Here is a 22,152-nt window from a genome sequence, read left to right on the forward strand (position 1 = left end):
AGGGATACATATAATATACACGCCCATCACCCATTTGTCCATCTACCACTCCCACTGTATTTATTCCTCGACCTTTTATGATTTGTAATGCCAAAGCAAAATCTTAAAGCATTAAAAATGACAGATCTTTTGTCTAGAGAAAGTAACTGCTAAACACAAAGAAAAAAATCCATTCAAGGCTCCCCAGTTCAAAGATGTCCCCTCTGACTCAGTGAGTCCCTGGTCTACAAATCACTAGGACCTAAGGGACCATTTTGATGAGATTAACAGACATTGTTCTTACCATCTTTATTTACTGGCATCTGTCACAGTTGAGATATTGTCCCAGGCTGAAGTTTCCAGTGAATTACTCAGTTCTTCCAGTGTTATGATCATGTGTCCAGAACGCAATTCAAAGGGCAGCAGAATATCAAGGTTGTCCTGCTCATATTGCCCATTAGTTTCTCTACACTCTGGATCCCTGATGATATTACTAACTGCAGAAACAAGTTCTACTTGTTCTACACTGTGTATTCTTCCTCTGACCTCTCCCAGACTTACAGCTCATGTGTTCCCAACACTAGCCCAATAGAGTTAGTGTATCTTTCAACGTTAAAAAGGATCATAACCAGCTAACCCTGCTACCCGAGGGAGGAGGTGACCAAAACAAACAAACAAACAAGCCCACCAAAAGACCAAACCAGAGTTAAGATCATTCTCCACATAAGAATGACAAGCACATATTGTAAAATTAAAAAAAAACCAAACAAACAAACAAAAAAAAATCTAAACCCAAATAGATTTCAGGATTAAGAACCCTCCTTTTTTTTTTTTTTCATTAGAGTCAAATGCAAACAAAAGTTCCTGTCTTCATCCATTGATGTGGCTGACACTGATAATCTGTGAAAGCCTTTCCATGTACTCAAGCATGTTAAGGCCTGTTTTCTTCTCAAGAATTAATAAAAGAAGCACTGATTACACTTTTGCCTCCCCTTAGGTTTTGGTTCTTTTTTCTCCCCCCCCCCCCCCCGGAAGTTGTTTATTAAAAGGAACATGCATTAGAACTGGACAATTAATATCAGAATTACTCAAATGTTCACCCTGTTGATCAGCAGGCCCTTTTCTCAACAGCTTTGAGTAATTTGGGCTATTAAGTTTCCTTGTACGTGTCTCCTGTTGCAGTTTGAGCAAACCCAAAACCCCAGTTGTTTTTTCTTTACTTACCACCTCTATACAGGTGGATACTAGGTGATCCCTGCTCCTGGCTGCTCAGTGCTTACCTTGTGTGCTAGTCTGGTTGACCATATAATTAAATATAAGGTGTTACAAACTACAAACCTCAAGCAGCACACAAAAGTTAACTTTGTTATTCTTTTCCTTATTTCAAACCCAAATCAACAAATTCTTGATTGCATTTTCAGTTCCAAAGCAGAAAAAAACCTGTGTCAGGAAGACCAAAATTTAGTTTTAATATATTCATTATGGAAGACAATCATTTCTGGGATCAGATCACACAAGGCAAGTTGTAGGCAAAATAGGCAAAACCTATTCTTCCTGAATGTGCCCAAACTGTATACATATAGGTTCACGAGCCTGTGAAGCCAGATTCCTGACTTCACAACTGTTTGATAGCAGGAGTGCTGAGTGACTGGTCTCATTTATATACTGTGGGGAAATTCAGGCACTAGCTGGCCCTTCTAGTGCCCTTGACAGTCTGGATGACATACTAACCTGGGATAATGCAGCTCTGGCACCAGACCATGGGCTGCACAGCACCAAAGCATGAACTGTAAAAACATAAGCTACAGCAGAACACAAGCTTACACAGTGAACAACTCTTCAAAACCTTCCTGTTCCCTTCCATGGGAAGACAGTCAGCTTATATAGCTGGTACCCAAATACTACCTTGCAATACTCCTTCTCTAGAAAGATGGTACAAACAGCCTTATCTAGAGCCAGTACCTGCTTCACTTTTACAGCTCTGATAAAAACTAGCAAGGCAGCACCATTTGAGGGCACCTTTGCATGGTGTGTGACAGTGCTTTGGCTCTAATTGTTGGCTAAAGTCCAGCCTACATCATGTATGAGTGCCACCATCATTGCCTGTGCGGCAAAAAATTGGATTGCCTACCAACGCAAATGTACCTGGAAGCACGTCCCATCAGCATCTGGGGGGTCAACAGCCAGGAGATGGCAAATTGTAGATCAGCTATACATGAACTCTGTGCCCAAGGACACTTTGTCCCTCATAGTAGCAAACACATTGCTGGCTGGAGAGGGAAAAGACATTTAGATTGGCCACATTGCTCCCTCCCTCTTACCAAAAGTCAGAGATGGCCCTGGCAAACCAATAGGAAAGAGCGGAGGGCAGAAGGCATGCAGAAGTACTAGGGTGCTGTGGAGAGGAAGAATGAGTTGCTTAGCTCCGTGAGAGCTGCTCACTGGTCTGAGCAGCCAGGATTCAGTGCTGATGAAGATGCTGCTATGAAAGGACAGCATGGTGGCACCCCTCCTTGGAGAAAGCAAGGCACTCTCGATTCAGGAGGAAACAGTTTTTTTGGGGAGCTATAGCTGATGGAGCTTCTGTTGGTGTTGCTTACCTTTCATGGATACTTTGTCTCAGGGCTGGAGGTGTCCTCAGTCATTCACTAATGACTACATTCAAACAATGCCAGGGTGGTCCAGAACACAGATTGTCAAATATCTTGGGTTAGTTTTAGAAGACCAAATTACATTAAGATATAAATAATCCTATTCTTTAACATATGACTGACTGAGGACCTTTTCATTGTGCATGAGAAGAGTAAAAATGTGTTAACTTTATAAACTCACATATAGTAAAGAAAGGCCCATATTTCCATATGTTTTTCCTTGTTAGCTGTTCTCAGAAGGGTTTTGGCCCCCTGCATTTTTGCTGATTATTTTTTTTTTCTTTCCCAGGAAGAATATCCTTCCTAATGCCTCCTAACTATGGACATATCTAGGTTTTGGACTATAGTTTTTCAATTGCCAAATGACATGCCATGGCAATGAAGACAGGAGGCCTCAATAGGTGCCCCAACCCTTAACCAAGGGTACAGGGAGGAGTGTTCAACATTCCAGGAAGCTGAGTCTACAAGGACAGTCATCCATTGTCCTTCCCTGATTTGTCCTGCTCCCTACAGATGTTCATCCATACACTGAATTTAAAAAGCCTCGTGTGACCTCAGCTCACTTCGGAGCTTTAACAGCAGTAGCAGCTGCAACATTAGTATTAAGTAGGCAGAGACCTGTTTTGCTGAGCTACAACAAGTTTTCAGTTTGGTAGGTATCACTTTAAAATTCCTTAGCTACATGTTAAAAGTTGCTAAACTGTGCTGGCTGGTTGGATCACACAAGTCATTACATTTGTACCTCAGATGAAGGATGAAGTCACTGAGGGCAAGTAAGGCATGGGTGTAACACTGTAATAGGAGTGTAATCACGGTTGAGGGAGCATTTACACCTCTTTCCTGTGGAACATGTAATCCCGAGTGCAGCACATAATATAAAGGCGCTCACCCAAATCTCTCTGGGAAATTGCCATTTGAAGCAAGGAGAGGGACTATGGTGCCCAGATGTAACAGCTGTACATCCTCCAGCTGTCCAAGAACGACTGACCACAGCACTCACCTATATTAGGTAGAGCAGCCCATTAGCCACATTTGTGTGGCCGCTCTCGTGCTAATGCCTCCTAACAAAATTGTTTGAGAACAACTGCTGTGCTCCCTCTCATTATTGCAAACATATCTAAATATTACCCAGAGCTTATTTTCTTAGGAACAAGTATTGGCAGGTCCTAAACTGGAGATGGGAATGTTTGATAGTTCTCAGGTGTAGCGCCAGTCCTTGGCTGTGGCTTATGTGTCTCCTTGCTTATGCCAAGAGGTCTAAATATCTCAATATGCAAAAGTTGGACAGACCTGGGTATCTGCAGGGAAGCAACATGCAGACAGGGCTCAGATTGCAATCTTTTGCAGGTTTATGATATAACGTGTCCTGCTGGGGTGTCCATGAGGTGAGAAGGATTGAATTCACTCATATGAAGTAGGCATTACAGTGGCGCTTTCCCCAAAAGTATCTCTGGAGATCCTGATATTACTTTCCTGCTCTTTTAATGAATAATGAAGTCTACTTCCCTCCAGTTCTATTGGGAAAACCAAACTGCCTGTAACAGTCTATGTGATGTCATCTTAATGAAATTTTTCTACAATATCCTGTATCTAAATCAGGATTATTTCCCTTTCTCATTTGCTCAGCTGGAGGTGAAACTCCTATTCCTGCCTTTTAGGTAATCCTTCACCACATTTTTCCTTTGTCTGAGTACATCTGTTAGTTCTATCTGAACTATCTGCTTACATTGCAGAGCAGCTCTTTTTAAAATTGCCAAATACACCTTGACTTTCCAAAATATTGGTCCTGCATGTATTTCTTTCACATAGAGAAGAATATGTGTTCCAAGCAGAAATTCAACAATATTAAAGTTATTTTATGTCTTTTCTGCAAAACCATTTAAAAAAAAAAGATCCAAGCTTCTCTCTGTGTCATAAAATTTCTGAAACTTAAATTTATTTTAAGATAGTAGATTGTAACTGATGGAGATCAGAAGCTGATATGCATATATTTAATGGTCCTTGTTGAGAATGGGAAAAGGGTAGCAACTGCTGGGAGAAAAGCCAGGCAGAAAATTGGAATAGTGACCATTTTAGCCACCTCCATTTCAGCCACCGATAAATGTGAATCAAAGCTCTGTGAAGCCACAATTGAGAGATGGAAAATTTACAATTCCTCCAGCAGAGGTTACTGAAGTAAATGTGTTCAAAATAACAAGAATAAGCAGCAGTTTTTCATTTTGCTGATATGTCACTTACGGTCTATGCTTTTCCACTGTCTATATGCTATGAAGTCTCTGGACAACTGTTAAATCTCATAGCCTCACAACAGTTGCTACCTTATTACACTGTGCAGTCAAATCAATGGAAAGTTTCGGTCATTTATTTACAAACATACACAAGATAAAGGCTTAAAAAACACATATATTTTACTTTAATTTTGATAATTTCTAAAGGTATATCTACAATATCCACATCCACTCCAATTTGTTTAATCCTTGTATCCTTATTTTGTGTTACACAGTATTAACAAAGAGGTCCTTGAAAGTCACAATTTGATTAGCTCTTCTCTAAATTATCTTCCCATTGAAGCATTACAGAACTCAGGTGCACTTTTCCTGCAATGTTTTTTTTCCGGTATTTCATTCTTATGTGGTGGAGGTCGCAATTTTTCCCTTCATTGCACTTATTCATAGTTTCACATTCTATGAAACACAATTTTACAGCAAACTAAAATCTTTCATCTTATATACGTTTTTAGTATTTACAAAACAGTCATTGTAGATAAAACCATGCGATGGGAATAGAATTACACTTACCGAAGACTACCTATTCATACAATCTGAATTTTTTGTTGCTAATGTGTACTTAAATACTGTATTCACATTATGTGTTATATCTGTTAATACGAAAGGGTTGAGCTGTAGTGTAGTCTTTGTGATTCTTAAATAACTACAAAAGGTAATGATAATATGCTTTTTTTTTCATAATTGGTTACAGATTAATGAAATATTCCTCAGAGCTCTGTTCTGTTCGGCATATTACCCTGTTTTCCACCAGATATCACTATTGATTGAATCCTTCCTGGTTCTTTATGAACGACCTATGGCCTACCTCTCCCCTTGTTAAAACTCAGGTTATCACAAAACGCTCTAGTTTTTATCATGAAAGTATTTCCTTATTTCAGTAATTACCATAAAATGCACAAGGAATAATTAGGTGGGTTGTATTTAGAGTGGGAAGAGGATTCAGAATTGGCTTAAGGTAAACCTTTGTGCATACACAGTCTGTGAGATGGGTAAGAAAAATCCAAACAGTCATATAATTTTAAATTGTACTACTATTAGAGAAAATACATAACAAGATAACACTCTCTGAGGAGGAAGAGCATAATTACTAAACTGCTATGCTAGTCCTTGCACATCTTAAATTACCAGAGAAACAAAGATAATTTCCATAAATATCACCAGAAGTTTAGGAGATTGCTTTCTTCTACAAAGCTGCAGTTTTGTAACATCAGATATCAAATGACTATTTACTTGAAACTAAAATGCAACATGAAAAGTAAATAGCTTGATTTACTTACTAATTGGTACAAAAATTCATATAAAACCAAGCAAACAAAAAGAAAACACCCCACACAAGGCAGTAGAGTAAGTTTGCCTCCCTTGTACTGAAATTCCAGGACGTCAAAATAAGCCAACTGTGTGTTCATAAATCTCCAGATATTAATAAATTGCTTATGTTTCTATAAAAAGTGCAATAGGAGGCTGTATGAGACACTATTTCACTAGACTTTAGCGTTTTAAGAGGTAAAACACATGGTCAAAGGAACTGGTTCTTAATCCATATTCAGAGCTGAAAGAAGAGTTTGTGTTACTTCCTCCTCTTCAAAATCAGTTTAAACTGTCAAAATAGCTTTAAATCGGAAGATTTCAACTTTGACCCCAAGAAAACCCTCTAAAGAATCAGACTGAGTTGTTGCCGTAACATTTATGTCAAAAGGAAATTTTTAATTTGCAAGGAAAAACAAAAGTTTCTCTCTTCAGAGGTCTCTCGAGCAGCAGCACACGGGATTTATCGCCTCTCCTTTAACTCAAACCGCGTGTTTGCCGCTGGAAACTCTCCCGAACGCAAGTACCTGCTCTTCTCCTCCCTCACCGGGGAAATGGGGCGATTTGGTGGCAGAAATTCCGAGGAAAATACACTTTTGTTGGTCCAAAGAAACACAAATCGAGCACACCGAAGGGCTCCCCGGCCGTGCAGCGGGGCGGGCTCTGCAACGCACCAATCACCGCACGGCTCCGCTCTAAAAATACGAGCATCTGACCCGCGCCAGCCCAATTGTGTTCGCCTGCTCCGCAGAGGACGCCGCCGCGATGTCCGAGACCGCTCCCGCCGCCGCCCCCGATGCGCCCGCGCCCGGCGCCAAGGCCGCCGCCAAGAAGCCGAAGAAAGCGGCGGCCGGCTCCAAAGCCCGCAAGCCCGCGGGGCCCAGCGTCACCGAGCTCATCACCAAGGCCGTGTCCGCCTCCAAAGAGCGCAAGGGGCTCTCCCTCGCCGCGCTCAAGAAGGCGCTGGCTGCCGGCGGCTACGATGTGGAGAAGAACAACAGCCGCATCAAGCTGGGGCTCAAGAGCCTCGTCAGCAAAGGCACCCTGGTGCAGACCAAGGGCACTGGCGCCTCCGGCTCTTTCCGTCTCAACAAGAAGCCTGGAGAAGTGAAGGAAAAAGCTCCCAAGAAAAGGGTACCCGCAGCCAAGCCCAAGAAGCCGGCGGCCAAGAAGCCAGCCAGCGCCGCCAAGAAGCCCAAGAAAGCAGCAGCCGTGAAAAAGAGCCCTAAGAAGGCTAAAAAGCCGGCGGCTGCAGCGGCCAAGAAAGCGGCCAAGAGCCCCAAGAAAGCTGCAAAGCCAGGCCGCCCCAAGAAGGCAGCGAAGAGCCCGGCCAAGGCAAAAACCGTGAAGCCCAAAGCAGCCAAGCCTAAGGCAGCCAAGCCCAAAGCGGCCAAGGCGAAGAAGGCAGCGCCGAAAAAGAAGTAAACTATAATACCAGAAGAGTCCTGCTCTACATATTTTGTTATCCAACGGCTCTTTTAAGAGCCACCCACACTTTCCCTAAAGGAGCTGAGGCACCGAGGTCGTCCATAACCTGCAGCAGGGATCCAGTAATTCGTAAGTCGTCAAGAGGTCAATTGTGTCTTTTTTTTTTTCTCCCTAGGATTACCGAAAGAAATGCTAACGAGCACGGTATAACGCCGCGGCTTTAGGGAAGTGTAGACTTTTTTTTTCTCCGAGTAATTAGTTTGACTACCAGGAAGCAATGTTAAGCAATGTTTTGTAATGATTTGATAAAAAAAAAAAAAAGGATGTATGTTTTTTTAAAAGATGTATTTTGTAACAAAATAATGCAATTGCCAGGCACGCTACTACTGAGCCATGTCTAATCTATTGTATTATTTCTCTTAAGGTGTCTCCTTAAATGCTTTTGTTTGTCTGGGGGAGGAGGGGAGGGTTTCTTTATTGACACGAAAATAGCCCTGAGCTCTCCCAATCCTTTTGTTCCCGCTGAGAAAGAAAGCTTGAAGTATTGAAAAAGCCCGCTCTGACCAAGGATTGGCCAGCGGAGAGCCCGGCCCGCTGGCCCCCCCTTCCCCCTCCCTCCCCGAACATTACGCCTCTTATCTCTTGAACTGTATCAGCCACTCTCGGAGAAGAAAAAGGCGGAAGAGGGGGGAGGGATGGGAACTCTCAACGAATAGTGTTCCCATGTTCTCCGACACAGCAACTAAACGGAAAATATCCCATACCAGGAAGGAATTTGCATGGGGAGGACCTTTTGGCACGCCTTTGTTAACGAAAACCTGGAAAGCGTTGCTACTATCACCAAGCCAAAAATGCTGTTAATAAATATGGAAAAAGACAAAACACGGGTTGAGTGATTAATATAATTTGGCATAACTGTGGTACGGATAACTGAGCTCTCTTATGATTTTGTGGGTGGCTCTGAAAAGAGCCTTTGGATTATTTTCTCCGGAAGAGACAACGTGCCGCTTTTCCTTTTTGTTTACTTGGCTTTGGCCTTGTGGCTGTCGGTCTTCTTGGGCAGCAGCACGGCCTGGATGTTGGGCAGCACGCCGCCCTGCGCGATCGTCACCTTGCCCAGCAGCTTGTTGAGCTCCTCGTCGTTGCGGATGGCGAGCTGCAGGTGGCGGGGGATGATGCGCGTCTTCTTGTTGTCGCGGGCCGCGTTGCCCGCCAGCTCCAGGATCTCGGCCGTCAGGTACTCCAGCACGGCCGCCAGGTACACGGGCGCGCCGGCGCCCACCCGCTCCGCGTAGTTGCCCTTGCGCAGCAGCCGGTGCACGCGGCCCACGGGGAACTGCAGCCCGGCCCGCGACGAGCGCGACTTAGCCTTGGCCCGCGCCTTCCCGCCCTGCTTCCCGCGCCCGGACATCTTCCCTGGCTCGCTCGCCGCTTAGAACAACTCGCAGCAGGACAGAGCAGGCAGACGGCGCTCCCCGTCTACAGCCCCGCTTTAGTACCTCGTCTCTTCGCTGATAGGCTGAGAAGTAGGTCTCGTCTGAGCAGCCAATGACGAGGCGAATCGAATTCTGACCAATAAAACCAGGCTATTGAGGAATGATGATGCCTTGTATTTTGCCCAATGAGAGTGAGCAAGGCTGATACTTCATTTGCATAAGGGGGCTATAAATAAGCACGAAGTCGGTCACCGTCACTTCGCTTCTGGACTCGATGTGGAGCTGTTGTAGTGATTTGTGGGAGTCGCGCGTTCGCAGCCATGCCTGAGCCGGCCAAGTCCGCACCCGCGCCCAAGAAGGGCTCCAAGAAGGCGGTCACTAAGACGCAGAAGAAGGGCGACAAGAAGCGCAAGAAGAGCCGCAAGGAGAGCTACTCCATCTACGTGTACAAGGTGCTGAAGCAGGTGCACCCCGACACGGGCATCTCCTCCAAGGCCATGGGCATCATGAACTCCTTCGTCAACGACATCTTCGAGCGCATCGCCGGCGAGGCCTCGCGCCTGGCGCACTACAACAAGCGCTCCACCATCACGTCGCGGGAGATCCAGACGGCCGTGCGGCTGCTGCTGCCTGGCGAGCTGGCCAAGCACGCCGTCTCCGAGGGCACCAAGGCTGTCACCAAGTACACCAGCTCCAAGTAAATAGCTGCTAGAAATACTGTATAACCCAAAGGCTCTTTTAAGAGCCACCCACTTTTTCAAGAAAAGGGCTGTACAGTCAACTAAGAACACTTTAGTTTCCTAGTGTGGAACCTTATCTTTCAGTTTTGGGGAGTTTGTGCATGCCACTTATGGCTAGTTCTGTTAACATACTGCTTTGTAGTTTAATGTGTTATTGAACATAAACTAACTTGGCAATAAATCACTATAACTAGAGGCATTTTTAACTTTTCTCAAGGTGATACCACTTTTTGTTAATCTATGGTTCTCTTGCAATATCGTGTTATATGTGAGCAATACCTCACTGATGTCAGGGTTCATGTCATGTGTTGTAAATTAAAAGTCTGAAATATTTCTGCATTTTTTTTAGCCAGGAAAATCAAGATTATTACTAATGGATTCTTATACATGTGCAGCATAGCTATTGTAAGATCTACCATTTGATGGTGCTCAGTCTTTGGGGTTTTTTGGTAGTTTTTATGATAACAGAAGTAAGAGGACTGCAGTGCACTGCACTATAAAAGTATTTATGTAGTAACAAGTGACATTTATCTTAAGATGTTACCAATAACCCAGTGATTAAAACAAGAAAGAAGTACTTTCTACAGTCTTTGTCTCCTACAGTTGTCTTAATTATTATACAGTTCATGTGAATTTTACAGTAACTTGCCTAGCTTCTCCCTATGACTGCTTGAGGTTCCCCTTGCAATTAAAAAAAATATGTGAAATTCAATACTTTTTATACATATTTGACCTTTCCTGCATTTATATGTCATTAATCGTATTAAAAGTATTAAATATTAAGAAACTAGGCTCTGTGGGCTGACTTAGCAAGCTATCAGTTATCATATAGCTACTTGTCAGGCTCAAACTACAGGTTTTTAGAATCACTCCATCACATTCTTGGATAATTAAATGCTACCATAGGTGCAGATCAAAGCCATTATCACTTTTCAGCTGGGTCTGAACAATCTTGAATTTCAAGTATATATTGTGAACTTCTGAAGATACTGAATTCATAGAGGGGCTCAACCTTCCTAGTAGTGACTGCATGTTGTTTGGTAGTACAGGTAATGAGACAGGCACCAGGTCTCTCAAATCTGACATCTATTACCTAATCAAAGTTAATTTCAGCTTGAAGGTTTATGGGGACTTCTCAGATTGGATTTCAGATATCCAGTGGGAATTGGCATCCTCTGTACTCCATACTCTTCTTCAGCAGCTCGAAATGGCATTTTAGACATCTGCTCACCAACTGCATTACTGCAAACTCTGGAACACAGGTTGCATATTCTGGGCCTCTGTATATGTCCAATGCCTAAGATTAATGAACCACAGTATATTCCAATCTCTAGGTTTTTATAAGGGCACCTGGCTCACTAGAAAAAGACTCTAGAAAAGGATTATATCATATGAGCACATAAATACATTCATATTTAACATGATAATCACCAGAAGAATTTTACACTGGCTATTATTCTCTATAATCAGTCATGTAAAAGCACCCTAGTTCAAAATACAGCTGTCACAGGGCTGCCCTGTTGCCTAGGTTAAAATAGAAGCTTGGTGGTGCCTTTTGGACTCCCAGCTCATAAGCATTCCTATTGCCTTTCCTGTCTTTATATGGTCCAGGTTACACACTTCATTAACATAGCTGTCATAGAAATTTCAGGGATTTTTTTAATAGATTGTTTCAGTATGGGAAATTGTTTCTAGGCCCATGAAACTTCACTCAAGAAAATGAAATGTTGCTATGATTGTTCCTTTCAATTTCAGTATCAATGATAAGGCAATATTAAGGGACTATAATGTGAACATAGCATTTGACATCAGATCTGGTTGTAACATAACCCTTATTTTTCTAACAGTGCTGAGAAAAAAGTATCTGAACTGACAAAAAACAACTAACATGGAAATTTTTTGTGCTTGTTCTTTTCACCAGAGGTAAAAGCAGTAGGATTTGAGCTCAGCAAAAATAACCAATTCGATTTCATGTCTCAGGAGAATGTGAACTTTCAAACATTCAGAACATTCAAACCCAATAATGCAAATAGTGTGAATATACATATATTCACACATATACAGGGTGTGAATATGAGATCACATGGCTGCTTATTTTTCCATCATTCATGTTCTTTGCTGTTCTTTCCTATTTAGTTCAAAGCAGTGCTGTTTGTATTCTTAATTCCACTCTACAGAGATGACATCAACAGCAACAGTAAGATGAGAGTGTTCAAATACATTGTCCTGGTATAGCAGGAATTATGCTGCTTCCACTTAGACCATGTAGGAATTACGTACATGCCACCTCTAAATGGCTCCTGCCCTAGGTTCCCGACTGAAGATGAGTTTCCAGTCCACTGAGTAAATGTAGTTTATTTCTCCAACATGCAGAGCAGCTAGAGCTGAGTGTCTTCAAAGGGGAAGCCTCTGCACCAGATTGCAACACAAATTATACCTGTACCACTTATCACCTGATCCCCAAATTCAATAATTTAATTCGTGTTGGTGTTCCCTTGATTTCCTGTTGATCTTCTGGTCACTGGGTTGGTCATCTGAAGTTTTTTCATTCTCTTCAGGTTATTTCCATGATCTTTCTTCATTCTGCTTCTGTCTTGGTAATTTCAGCTTGTTCTGTGTTTGTGGCATTAATTATATAAAAAAGTTTAGGCTCTTATCAGCTCTTGTACCCTAAGGCTTCAACTTGTTGAGCTTGCAGTGATAAGTAAGGCTATTAATCCTAACAATTCTCAACACTGGGATGTGCTAGAATGCATAATCTTTAAACAGGCCCTTCATGTTGTATTTTTATCTACCCTCCATGTTTGCCTTCAAAATACCTCTTGATTCACATTAACTGAAATATAGGGTGTATCTGCATTTGGTTATGCAAAAATTTTTGTCAAAAAACTTTTTTTATACCATCACTTTTTTGTATCTTAAATTACCAGAGTTACATTACAGTTTAGTACTGTAGTGAATAACCAGCAATAAATAATACTGAAGAACAATATAACCAGTACAAAATTTCTCGTATCTTATTTTTATCAGAGTAATAAAATTAGTAGCATTCCTGGAAAATTCTCTAGATCACCATACCTACAGTAAAATTTATTTATATTCATTGTCATGTTTAAAAAAGAAAACCAACACCCTCTGCTTTTTATTTCTACAGAAGTGAAATACACAAAATTTAAAATATAAAATTTAAAAAATATATAAAATTAAAAAAAAATAACTTTATTCTCTAGTTAACTGATTGAATAGTGAATTAGAAATTAGAAATAGGTGTCATACACCTGATCCAAAACCTGACCAACTGTCTGTAGCAATTTTCTACTGCTTCACAGTTTTGGTTGTGGTTTTTTGAGTATTTTTGTTGTTGTTGTTTCTTTTGTTTTTATTAATGGAATAAATCAATATCTGCTCACCTGCTTATGAGATCAAATTCTTTTTCCTAATGGCCACAGATTATAACAACTTGACACACAGGGCAAATTATTGCAATGTTACTGTCACAGAGACTTTCTTTTCCAGTTTTAATATAAAGGAATATATTTTAAAATAATTAGTATTGTAGGAGAAAGTGTTGACTGCAGCTTGGGAAAAATATTTGGTCTTACACACATCCATATATAATGGTTTTGGCCAGTAATGAAAATGTGCCCAGTTCAAATTGCAAATGAAAAAAAATTGAGACTTTGTGTTCCGAAACCTGGTGTCAGGGTTAAGCCGTTCAGAGCACAGCACAGCTCAAGACAGGACACAAATCTCACTGGAGAAGAGGACTAGAAGTAGACGGGAACATAGCTGGGAACTTCTCCCTTCCCATCTCATACACTTACAAGAAAGGAAGAAACATTACAATGAGCAGGAACAGCTCTTTCCTCAAAGACTGGCGTCACAGAACAAGAGGCTTATGTAGGTAGAAAGGCCTTTTAGGCTTTAAGTTTCTTTCATGGATACAAAGAACTAAATTATTTGACAGCAGCCCTGATGAAGTGGTTGTTCCAAAAGCATTTCTTGTCAAAAAATGATAATACATATTAATCACAAATGTTCATCCTTTCATTTCTAACATTGAAAAGCTCAGGAAGCAATTCTGGACATACTTGCATTTCAAAACTAGAAAATAAGTTGCTTGTGTGTGAAAGGAATAACAGAATAGCTTGTAATTTTAATCACTAATAAAATCCACGATCTTTCTGTATTTGTAGTTCTACTTGTATTTTCATGTAGATGTTTTACTTGCAAAGGTTACAGGAAACTGGAAAAAACAATTCCTGAAATAAGAAGAGAGCACACATGGAGAGTTACATCTGAAACTTGGACCTCAGATAGAGGAAAGGATATTGACCTACCTTTGTGCAACATCAGATCTGTGAAGAAATATACACACCTCCTGTAAGCCTCCCTTTTCTTTTTGTAGCAGGTAGCAGCCACTACAACGTTAAACAATCCAAACATTCGACATGATCAAGTTATTTTTGCCTTATGCACTTGGGACACAGCCAGGTTAGTGTCTTTAATCATCCTGCTAGGAAAAGAGGACAAGAATTACCATAGGCATGACATAGCCCCAATCTTTCTACACATAGAAATGTCTTTAAACAGAGCTGCCTCCACCTGCGCTCCAAGCACCAGCAAACCAGACTGACTGCATCACAGGCAAACCCGGGTGCTTGGACTCAGCTGAGCTGGCTCAGGAAGCCAAATTTACCTGAATCAGTTCCACTCTCTACGTGTGGGGACTTCTGAATACCTTCCATAGGTACAAATCCTACGAAAGAAGTGAAATGGTCACATGGATGTAAAGCATATTTAGCTGCTGGAATTTTAGCCTTAGCCGATATTTAAATGTCAGGCAAAACCTCATGGGATGTGTATGTGTCATAATTCAGACTTATCATTGCAGCTTCTAATTGTGCATTTATTGACAGGTTAAAAATAAAACAATGATGATTTCTAAAATATTGATAAAGGCAATCAGGGTGATTAACACTTCTAATAGAATTAAGACAGGTAAGTCACCTACTCTTTTTGCTTTCATTTTTACAGTGTTTTCCATCTGAGAACATTTGCATGGAAGATCGTATTTCTCAGCGGGATATGGCACAGTGAAGACATCAGGTGAACAACAGGTGAAGACAACAAGAAACTGCAGAAGAACTGTAGTTTATTTACAACATTTTTCTAAACTGAATAATGTGTACTCTTCCATTTTACCTACAGGCTTCTTTATTGACAATGAAAGAGTTAAAATACTTTAATTGGTGTATGGGGGGGGAAGTGAAGAGGAAATAGATTGCTTCTGGATTTAAAAATCTAATACCCCGCTCTGCTCTTTCAGGAGGTATCCAAACCTTTTCTTTGCCTTCTCCCCACTGTTCCCAGAGGACTCTTGCAGTGCAGGGGGGTTGGAGGAGGATGCAGAGCAGCATAACCCACTCAGTCCCCAACCCTTGCAATGCCCCCATTCCCCCTACAAAGTCCTTTTCTGCCCAGCTCAACACCCCTTCCTACTTCTCTTCAAATTGTCTCATGTTACCCTGCTCTCCCTCCTTCCACTCTTCTGCAATGGACCTTGTCTCCCTCCTCCCAGAGGCAGATTAGTCCTTGAATCCCTGTCTCTGGCACTGGTGTGGGGAGCAGGAAAATACAGTGCTTGTCATGGCCAGACTGACAAACCTGAAGAATTTCATCACCACTGGAGAAACAATGGGTCCTGGTGGGAACAGTCCACTCTGTTATTCACCCCCGGCTGCATTTATGCTTCAGCTGAGCTGTCCTCTGTTAACATGCCCGAATGAAACTCGTGTGATTAAAGAACATGGAAAAGCCAAAGTGCTCAATAGGTGTTAAAAGGCCTGTGAGTGTTTTGGTTATTTTTTTCTGGTTCCCTCTCTCAAGGAACAAAACACACAATGAAGAAAAAACAAATAAAACACAAATTCATATGTGATTCATTCATTTCAATGCACAGTTATCTTGTCAATCCAGGGGCCACTGCGCACTCCGCCATCTGAAACTGCACAAGTACCTCTTTCCTCAAACATGGTGGGAGAAGATGGATGTGTAGTAGGGGGTTTGGGTGGGGGGTGCAATGTCAGTGGATGGGCTGTGTGAGAGCAGGACCTGCTAGTAGGGACAGGAGGGGAGTGTGAGTGATGCACTGCCCAGAGAGTTGTCTTATCAGAGATGCTAAATGGGTCCCAGGAGGCAGTTTTCTCTTTTTCTCCTTCTGATCAGAGGTATTTTCACATTCCTCTCCCATTCTGCTGATATAAAATCAAGTTATTATCAAAGAAATATCCAGATATAGGTTATAGGAGGCTACCAGTGTTCACAACTGCACTGTTAGGAAATACATATATTTTCAAAACCAATCTCCTTAGTTACCCCAGTTTCGGTAAACCATGTCTATAAAATATCTTCCCAGAAGTGTCTGGCTGTACAATATACATTCAAGGCCCTGTGACCCTTCATAATTTAGATCTCATGTAGCCATGTTTTTTTTGGCTTTGTTTCCCACATGTATAATTCAAAACTAGAACTATGTAATGACTAAACTCATTCTTCAGCAGGGAAGAAAGAGGAATGACTACAAAAATAACTATTAATACTATATCTTCTTGACTATTACCATTGTATAGTTGGTAGCAGAGCATTCATTTATAAGGGAAAAAAACCCATAAAATTGTTCTATTGAAAGTTTATGCAGTCTACAAACTAAAATTTAAATCCACTCACACAACAAGATAACGTACCCAGGGTTGTTCATAGGAGTCTTTCCCATTGTTTATTACAATCTGATATGTAGATGAGAGTTTCATTATGTAGAACACAGAGGTACAGATAGGAGTGTAAACTTTCTTCCCTTGTAGAGGGGTGAATATATCACCAACTTAATTTTAGGAAAATTAAACTCAGTAAACATCAGGCCCAGAGATATGTCAGTTCACACCTCTCCTTTTCCCTAGACTGGAGGATAGAGCTGGGGAACACCACAGTCACATTGAAAACTGCTCCTGTTTCTCCAGTGCCATGAACTGCAGAAGAGAGCCCCAGAAAGTCAAGAAGCTGTCAGGCTTCTGTGGCCAAGAGCTTGCACAAGACCACAAGAAAAGCCACGCTAAAGCCAGAAGTAAATCAGAAGCAAGCAGGGCAGCACCAAAGCAGAGAAACAAACTTTTAGCCACATTGTGCCCTGCTGCATGGCAGCAGCTTTTCTAAGAATGACTCACTTTCTCCCAAAACAAAGTGTGACCTCGAAACTCCCCATAGTACATGGAGAAGAGAGTGTGGATTCAGTGAGTAGTGCCAGCAAAATGAAATTGAGTGTTTTTGCAGTTGAACGCAGTGACTGTCATCTTAATGGGACGTCACATCAGATGAGAACACTGACGACTCTTCCCTGCTTGAAACCTTTCCCTAGTGCTTTACAATTAATTCTGCCAAGGAAAGCCAGTGGGATTCTTGCATACATGATGGTGTTAAAACGCAGCAAAAATGGAAATCAGTCAGAAGCCCGAGGCTGGGAACACCCCTCATGTTGCAAAACAATTGGTTCAGGGTCACTGCCAGGACTTCAGTGATTGTTTTAGGGCTTAATTTTTCATGTGCATGCTTTGCTTCCCTTCCCACTCCCTTTTCCCTCAGTTTGAAACATGGAGGCTACTATTTAGTACTCTTGAACAGTAATAATATAGAATAATATTGACTTCAGTTAATGTTGCCCTCTAGTAAGTACTGCACAGAGCATTTAAAAGAAAGCCAGAGCTGATTGGCTACAGGTGTAATGTTTATCCTAGCCACAAAAAACATAATTGCTACTGCTAACAGATTGAAAATATCCACTTTACAAAAGCAGAACAGTTTACTGAATAATTAGAAAGTCCTAAAAAGGCAACAACCAACAAGATGAATCTTAGTGGGGAGCACAATTTCTTTTAAAAATATAAGCATCTACTATTAAAGCAGGTTTCCCACAAAACACAGATGGGAACAGAGAATAGCATCACTAAAATAAAGCCCAGAAAAAAAGGCAGCTTACATGTTTCTGCCTCAGTTCACTAAAGAAAACCACAATGACTCAGCCCTTTACGACCAAAGTGGGTGGCTCTGAAAAGAGCCTTTTTGTTTCTTGATTACCCTTAAAAAATATTTACTTGGCTTTGGCCTTGTGGCTGTCGGTCTTCTTGGGCAGCAGCACGGCCTGGATGTTGGGCAGCACGCCGCCCTGCGCGATCGTCACCTTGCCCAGCAGCTTGTTGAGCTCCTCGTCGTTGCGGATGGCGAGCTGCAGGTGGCGGGGGATGATGCGTGTCTTCTTGTTGTCGCGGGCCGCGTTGCCCGCCAGCTCCAGAATCTCGGCCGTCAGGTACTCCAGCACGGCCGCCAGGTACACGGGCGCGCCGGCGCCCACCCGCTCCGCGTAGTTGCCCTTGCGCAGCAGCCGGTGCACGCGGCCCACGGGGAACTGCAGCCCGGCCCGCGACGAGCGCGACTTGGCCTTGGCCCGCGCCTTCCCGCCCTGCTTCCCGCGCCCGGACATGGCAGCCACTCAGCAAATCGGCGCTCGCTCCGGAGCCGCAAAAGCCTCGATAAGTCCCAGCCCGGCCCGCCCGGCGCCTTATATACAACCCGGGCGGAGCGGCAGCGCCTGCTCCGATTGGCTGCAAGAAAGGAATCGTTCGGCAGCCAATGGGAAGGCGAATTCAGAGGACGCCAATGGCAAAGCCGGGCGCGGGGGCACGACGGGAAGGACAACCAATAGCGACGCGCCGCTGGGAACAGCACCGCTATAAAAGCAGCTCCCGCGGCCTCTTCGCTGTCGTCGGTTCTTTTTTTCGTAGTTCGTGTGTGCTGAGAGTCGCGCGTTCGCAGCCATGCCCGAGCCGGCCAAGTCCGCGCCCGCGCCCAAGAAGGGCTCCAAGAAGGCGGTCACTAAGACGCAGAAGAAGGGCGACAAGAAGCGCAAGAAGAGCCGCAAGGAGAGCTACTCCATCTACGTGTACAAGGTGCTGAAGCAGGTGCACCCCGACACGGGCATCTCCTCCAAGGCCATGGGCATCATGAACTCCTTCGTCAACGACATCTTCGAGCGCATCGCCGGCGAGGCCTCGCGCCTGGCGCACTACAACAAGCGCTCCACCATCACGTCGCGGGAGATCCAGACGGCCGTGCGGCTGCTGCTGCCTGGCGAGCTGGCCAAGCACGCCGTCTCCGAGGGCACCAAGGCTGTCACCAAGTACACCAGCTCCAAGTAAGCTGCCTCTGCAGCCCCCTCGTGCCAGATCTCCTTGACCCAAAGGCTCTTTTAAGAGCCACCCACCTTTTCAATAAAAGAGCTGATACTGGTCTCATTCTATGCTAGCCCAAGTTTTTTTCGGGAAAAAAGCAGTAACAGTGAAATCAATATAAAGTATAAGGAAAGCAGGCTGTCACTTGCTTGTAATAATGTGTTGTGTAGCATCTGCCTGAGCGGAGCAGAGAACGTTCTCAACTCGCTAAAAAAATCCGAGGGAGCCCCCTTTGGTGTAGTGTGGGGGGCGGTGGGTCAAACAATAATCGAACGCTCTTTCGGTCTCCTAAAAAGCCCCAAACAAGTGTATCCTGGAAAGCCGGTGCGTGTTGTTTCCTCGTGAGGTAAGCCAGCGAACGGCCGTGTGAATCGGGGACAGCAAAAGCTCAGGTGGTTATAGCAGACGCTGTCAGCTTGTTTTTAGGTTATTTTTTGAGCAAAAAGCTCGAGATTGAGGCGCTCGCTTCCCCTTCCGGGACCAGTGTACGGACTCGAGGGCGACCAGAGGAAGCAAAGCGCAACGCTTCTCGGCGCTGTCGTCCCCGACCTGCGCAGCCCCGGCCGTGGCGGCGGGCACAGGCTCCCCGCCTGGCTCTTCTCTGGCTGTCGCCCACTTCTCCCTCCACCGCCCTGTCGCCCCGCGACCCGTCAATGCCGCCGCCGCCGCAGGGGCTGGAGCCGGTCGGGCAGAGCCGGAGCCGCGCGGCCGCCGGGCTCGGTCGGACCTGGGTGAGGACTGCGCGGCGCTTCCCCGCCGCCGGGCCGGGGGCGGCTCCCGAGGGGGCGGTGATTGGTGGCGACCGCGGCCCTTCCCCGCTTGCCCAGGGCGCGCTCGCCGCAAGAGAACCGCGGCTTAAACCCTGGCGGGGGAGCAGCCAGGAAAGGTTCGTCTGGCGCGAACAGTCGGCGGCCACCCGCGCCTTCTGTCCTTCTGCCGCGGCCCCGAACCCACCGCGGCTACTGAGCGGGAAGAAACAGCGAGCCCTCAGGGGAGAAAGCGGTTGCCGACGGGAGCTTGACCAGCGGTCCCGATGCGGGGGGCGGGCGAGAGGGGGAGCGGGTTGGCAAGCGGGTTGGTTCCGGTCCTGGCCTACGGTGGTTGCCGCCCCCCGCCTGCCTTCCAAACGACCGTTCGTGGCGGCGGGAGCCGGCGCTAAAGCGTTGCAGAGAGCCGGCAAAGAGCGAGCGGCGGCGCCGGGGCGGGCGGGGGGAGGTCGGGCCGGGCCGGCGGCCGCGGGGAAGGGGCGGGGAAGGGGCGGGGGCAGGGCGGGCTCCCCGCGCGGGAGGCGCGAGCTTTTCCCGGGCTCGCGCGAACGGTCCAATGGCAGCCGGGCGGTCTCGCGCGGCGGCCAATGGGCATGGCGCTGCGCCTATAAATAGCGCGGCAGCGCTGCGGCCGCTGCAGTGTCTTGTCCGTGTGGCGAGATCGCGGCTGATTGTGCGGAGGGATGGCGCGCACGAAGCAGACGGCGCGTAAGTCGACGGGCGGGAAGGCGCCCCGCAAGCAGCTGGCCACCAAGGCGGCCCGCAAGAGCGCGCCGGCCACGGGCGGCGTCAAGAAGCCGCACCGCTACCGGCCCGGCACGGTGGCGCTGCGCGAGATCCGCCGCTACCAGAAGTCGACGGAGCTGCTGATCCGCAAGCTGCCCTTCCAGCGCCTGGTGCGCGAGATCGCACAGGACTTCAAGACCGACCTGCGCTTCCAGAGCTCGGCCGTCATGGCGCTGCAGGAGGCCAGCGAGGCTTACCTGGTGGGGCTCTTCGAGGACACCAACCTGTGCGCCATCCACGCCAAGCGCGTCACCATCATGCCCAAGGACATCCAGCTCGCCCGCCGCATCCGCGGAGAGCGCGCCTGAGTCTCCTGCCGCAGCCCTTCCCCGGCAAGGCACAGAGGCAGCTCACACAGACCCAAAGGCTCTTTTAAGAGCCACTACACAAGTCAATAAAAAGGGCTGTAATCCTGCTTTATGATTGCCATAGGTATATTATTGTTGTCAGCTCTTTATTAGTGTTCTGCATATAAACAATTTTTTGGAACCCATAAGTGTTTTAATTTCTGTTGCTCTGACATGTCTTGGTAGTCCTTTGCACGTACTGAAAAATAATAGGTACCTTTTAAACACGGTATGTGACAGGACTGAAACCTCCAAGCAAAATTATTTACATCCTTGAAACTGTCAAACCTGACAAAAATGGAAGGGAATACATATAAAGACCTGTATCGGGTTGGCTAGGGGTAAAAGATGGATCATGCACTCACTTAATGTTCTCCGGTGACTGTATCATCATTTCCCCCTTCACTCTTCTGGTTTTGTTTCTGCTCCCCCACCAAGTGAAACTGCTGGTTTTATCAGCACTACAGCTTTTTATATATATATGACGGAACCACAGGAAATTTCTGCTCTTGCTTTAACCCAGCCAGCCGGAGTTTAAGGTGCAGATTTCCTGAGCACAGGGGGCCCTTCCTGGACACAGACTTGACTCTATCCCGTCCCCCCACCCACCGCCCTTCCACCTCCCTTCTCCCTCAAAGCTGTGTGAAGTCCAGCATTTTCACAGGGATGTAGACCCCTCCATCCTGCCTCAGGTTGTCTGCTCAACCCCTCTTTAAGTAATGTATCGATCTCTTATTTCAGCCCTTTGATTTGTATCTCCTTCCCCCACCAAGGTGTTCATAAGCACCTGTTATTCCCCTTTAGTATCTGCAAAGTACCGCGGGTGAATTTCGGAGAGAAATATTTAGCCTTGTCAGGCTTATTAAGGAGAATTCTTTACATGGAGGAAACATAAACGGGGACAGAAATAACAGCAGCTGGAACCTCAGAATAAACCTTTTTAGCCTGGAAATACTTTTATAACTGTAACAGTTATAAAGCAGGATTACAGCCCTTTTTATTGACTTGTGTAGTGGCTCTTAAAAGAGCCTTTGGGTCTGTGTGAGCTGCCTCGGTGCCTTGCCGGAGAAGGGCTGCGGCAGGAGACTCAGGCGCGCTCTCCGCGGATGCGGCGGGCGAGCTGGATGTCCTTGGGCATGATGGT

General features: G+C 45.1%; 6 protein-coding genes across 6 annotated transcripts; 4 read left to right on the top strand and 2 right to left on the bottom strand.

The window, feature by feature from the left end:
• Positions 1-6,968: 6,968 nt before the first annotated feature.
• On the top strand, positions 6,969-8,533 carry LOC116786993 (histone H1.01). Its single transcript, XM_032688205.1, has one exon. The coding sequence runs from the start codon at positions 6,989-6,991 to the stop codon at positions 7,646-7,648; it is 660 nt and encodes a 219-aa protein (XP_032544096.1). The 5' UTR covers positions 6,969-6,988; the 3' UTR covers positions 7,649-8,533.
• A 14-nt stretch (positions 8,534-8,547) lies between these two features.
• Positions 8,548-9,062, bottom strand: LOC116787019 (histone H2A-IV-like). Its single transcript, XM_032688233.1, has 2 exons — positions 8,982-9,062; positions 8,548-8,876 (listed from the first exon to the last, which is right to left on the bottom strand). The coding sequence occupies exons 1-2, from the start codon at positions 9,060-9,062 to the stop codon at positions 8,673-8,675; spliced, it is 285 nt and encodes a 94-aa protein (XP_032544124.1). The 3' UTR covers positions 8,548-8,672.
• Positions 9,063-9,110: 48 nt separating this feature from the next.
• Positions 9,111-9,882, top strand: LOC116787009 (histone H2B 1/2/3/4/6). Its single transcript, XM_032688221.1, has one exon. The coding sequence runs from the start codon at positions 9,408-9,410 to the stop codon at positions 9,786-9,788; it is 381 nt and encodes a 126-aa protein (XP_032544112.1). The 5' UTR covers positions 9,111-9,407; the 3' UTR covers positions 9,789-9,882.
• A 6,671-nt stretch (positions 9,883-16,553) lies between these two features.
• Positions 16,554-18,863, bottom strand: LOC116787008 (histone H2A-IV). The gene has a single exon (XM_032688220.1). The coding sequence runs from the start codon at positions 18,358-18,360 to the stop codon at positions 17,971-17,973; it is 390 nt and encodes a 129-aa protein (XP_032544111.1). The 5' UTR covers positions 18,361-18,863; the 3' UTR covers positions 16,554-17,970.
• On the top strand, positions 18,517-19,221 carry LOC116787011 (histone H2B 1/2/3/4/6). The gene has a single exon (XM_032688224.1). The coding sequence runs from the start codon at positions 18,695-18,697 to the stop codon at positions 19,073-19,075; it is 381 nt and encodes a 126-aa protein (XP_032544115.1). The 5' UTR covers positions 18,517-18,694; the 3' UTR covers positions 19,076-19,221.
• Positions 19,222-20,526: 1,305 nt separating this feature from the next.
• Positions 20,527-21,081, top strand: LOC116786999 (histone H3). Its single transcript, XM_032688211.1, has one exon. The coding sequence runs from the start codon at positions 20,559-20,561 to the stop codon at positions 20,967-20,969; it is 411 nt and encodes a 136-aa protein (XP_032544102.1). The 5' UTR covers positions 20,527-20,558; the 3' UTR covers positions 20,970-21,081.
• Positions 21,082-22,152: the final 1,071 nt, after the last annotated feature.

The sequence above is a fragment of the Chiroxiphia lanceolata genome, chromosome 5 (assembly GCF_009829145.1).
Source record: "Chiroxiphia lanceolata isolate bChiLan1 chromosome 5, bChiLan1.pri, whole genome shotgun sequence".
Lineage (NCBI taxonomy): Eukaryota > Metazoa > Chordata > Aves > Passeriformes > Pipridae > Chiroxiphia > Chiroxiphia lanceolata.

Coding starts and splice junctions, on each gene's coding strand:
- LOC116786993 (XM_032688205.1), top strand. CDS start 6,989: ATGTCCGAGACCGCTCCCGCCGCCGCCCCCGATGCGCCCGCGCCCGGC.
- LOC116787019 (XM_032688233.1), bottom strand. CDS start 9,062: ATGTCCGGGCGCGGGAAGCAGGGCGGGAAGGCGCGGGCCAAGGCTAAG. Junction 8,877..8,981: donor GGGCCGGGCTGCAGTTCCCC/GTGGGCCGCGTG, acceptor CTGACGGCCGAG/ATCCTGGAGCTGGCGGGCAA.
- LOC116787009 (XM_032688221.1), top strand. CDS start 9,408: ATGCCTGAGCCGGCCAAGTCCGCACCCGCGCCCAAGAAGGGCTCCAAG.
- LOC116787008 (XM_032688220.1), bottom strand. CDS start 18,360: ATGTCCGGGCGCGGGAAGCAGGGCGGGAAGGCGCGGGCCAAGGCCAAG.
- LOC116787011 (XM_032688224.1), top strand. CDS start 18,695: ATGCCCGAGCCGGCCAAGTCCGCGCCCGCGCCCAAGAAGGGCTCCAAG.
- LOC116786999 (XM_032688211.1), top strand. CDS start 20,559: ATGGCGCGCACGAAGCAGACGGCGCGTAAGTCGACGGGCGGGAAGGCG.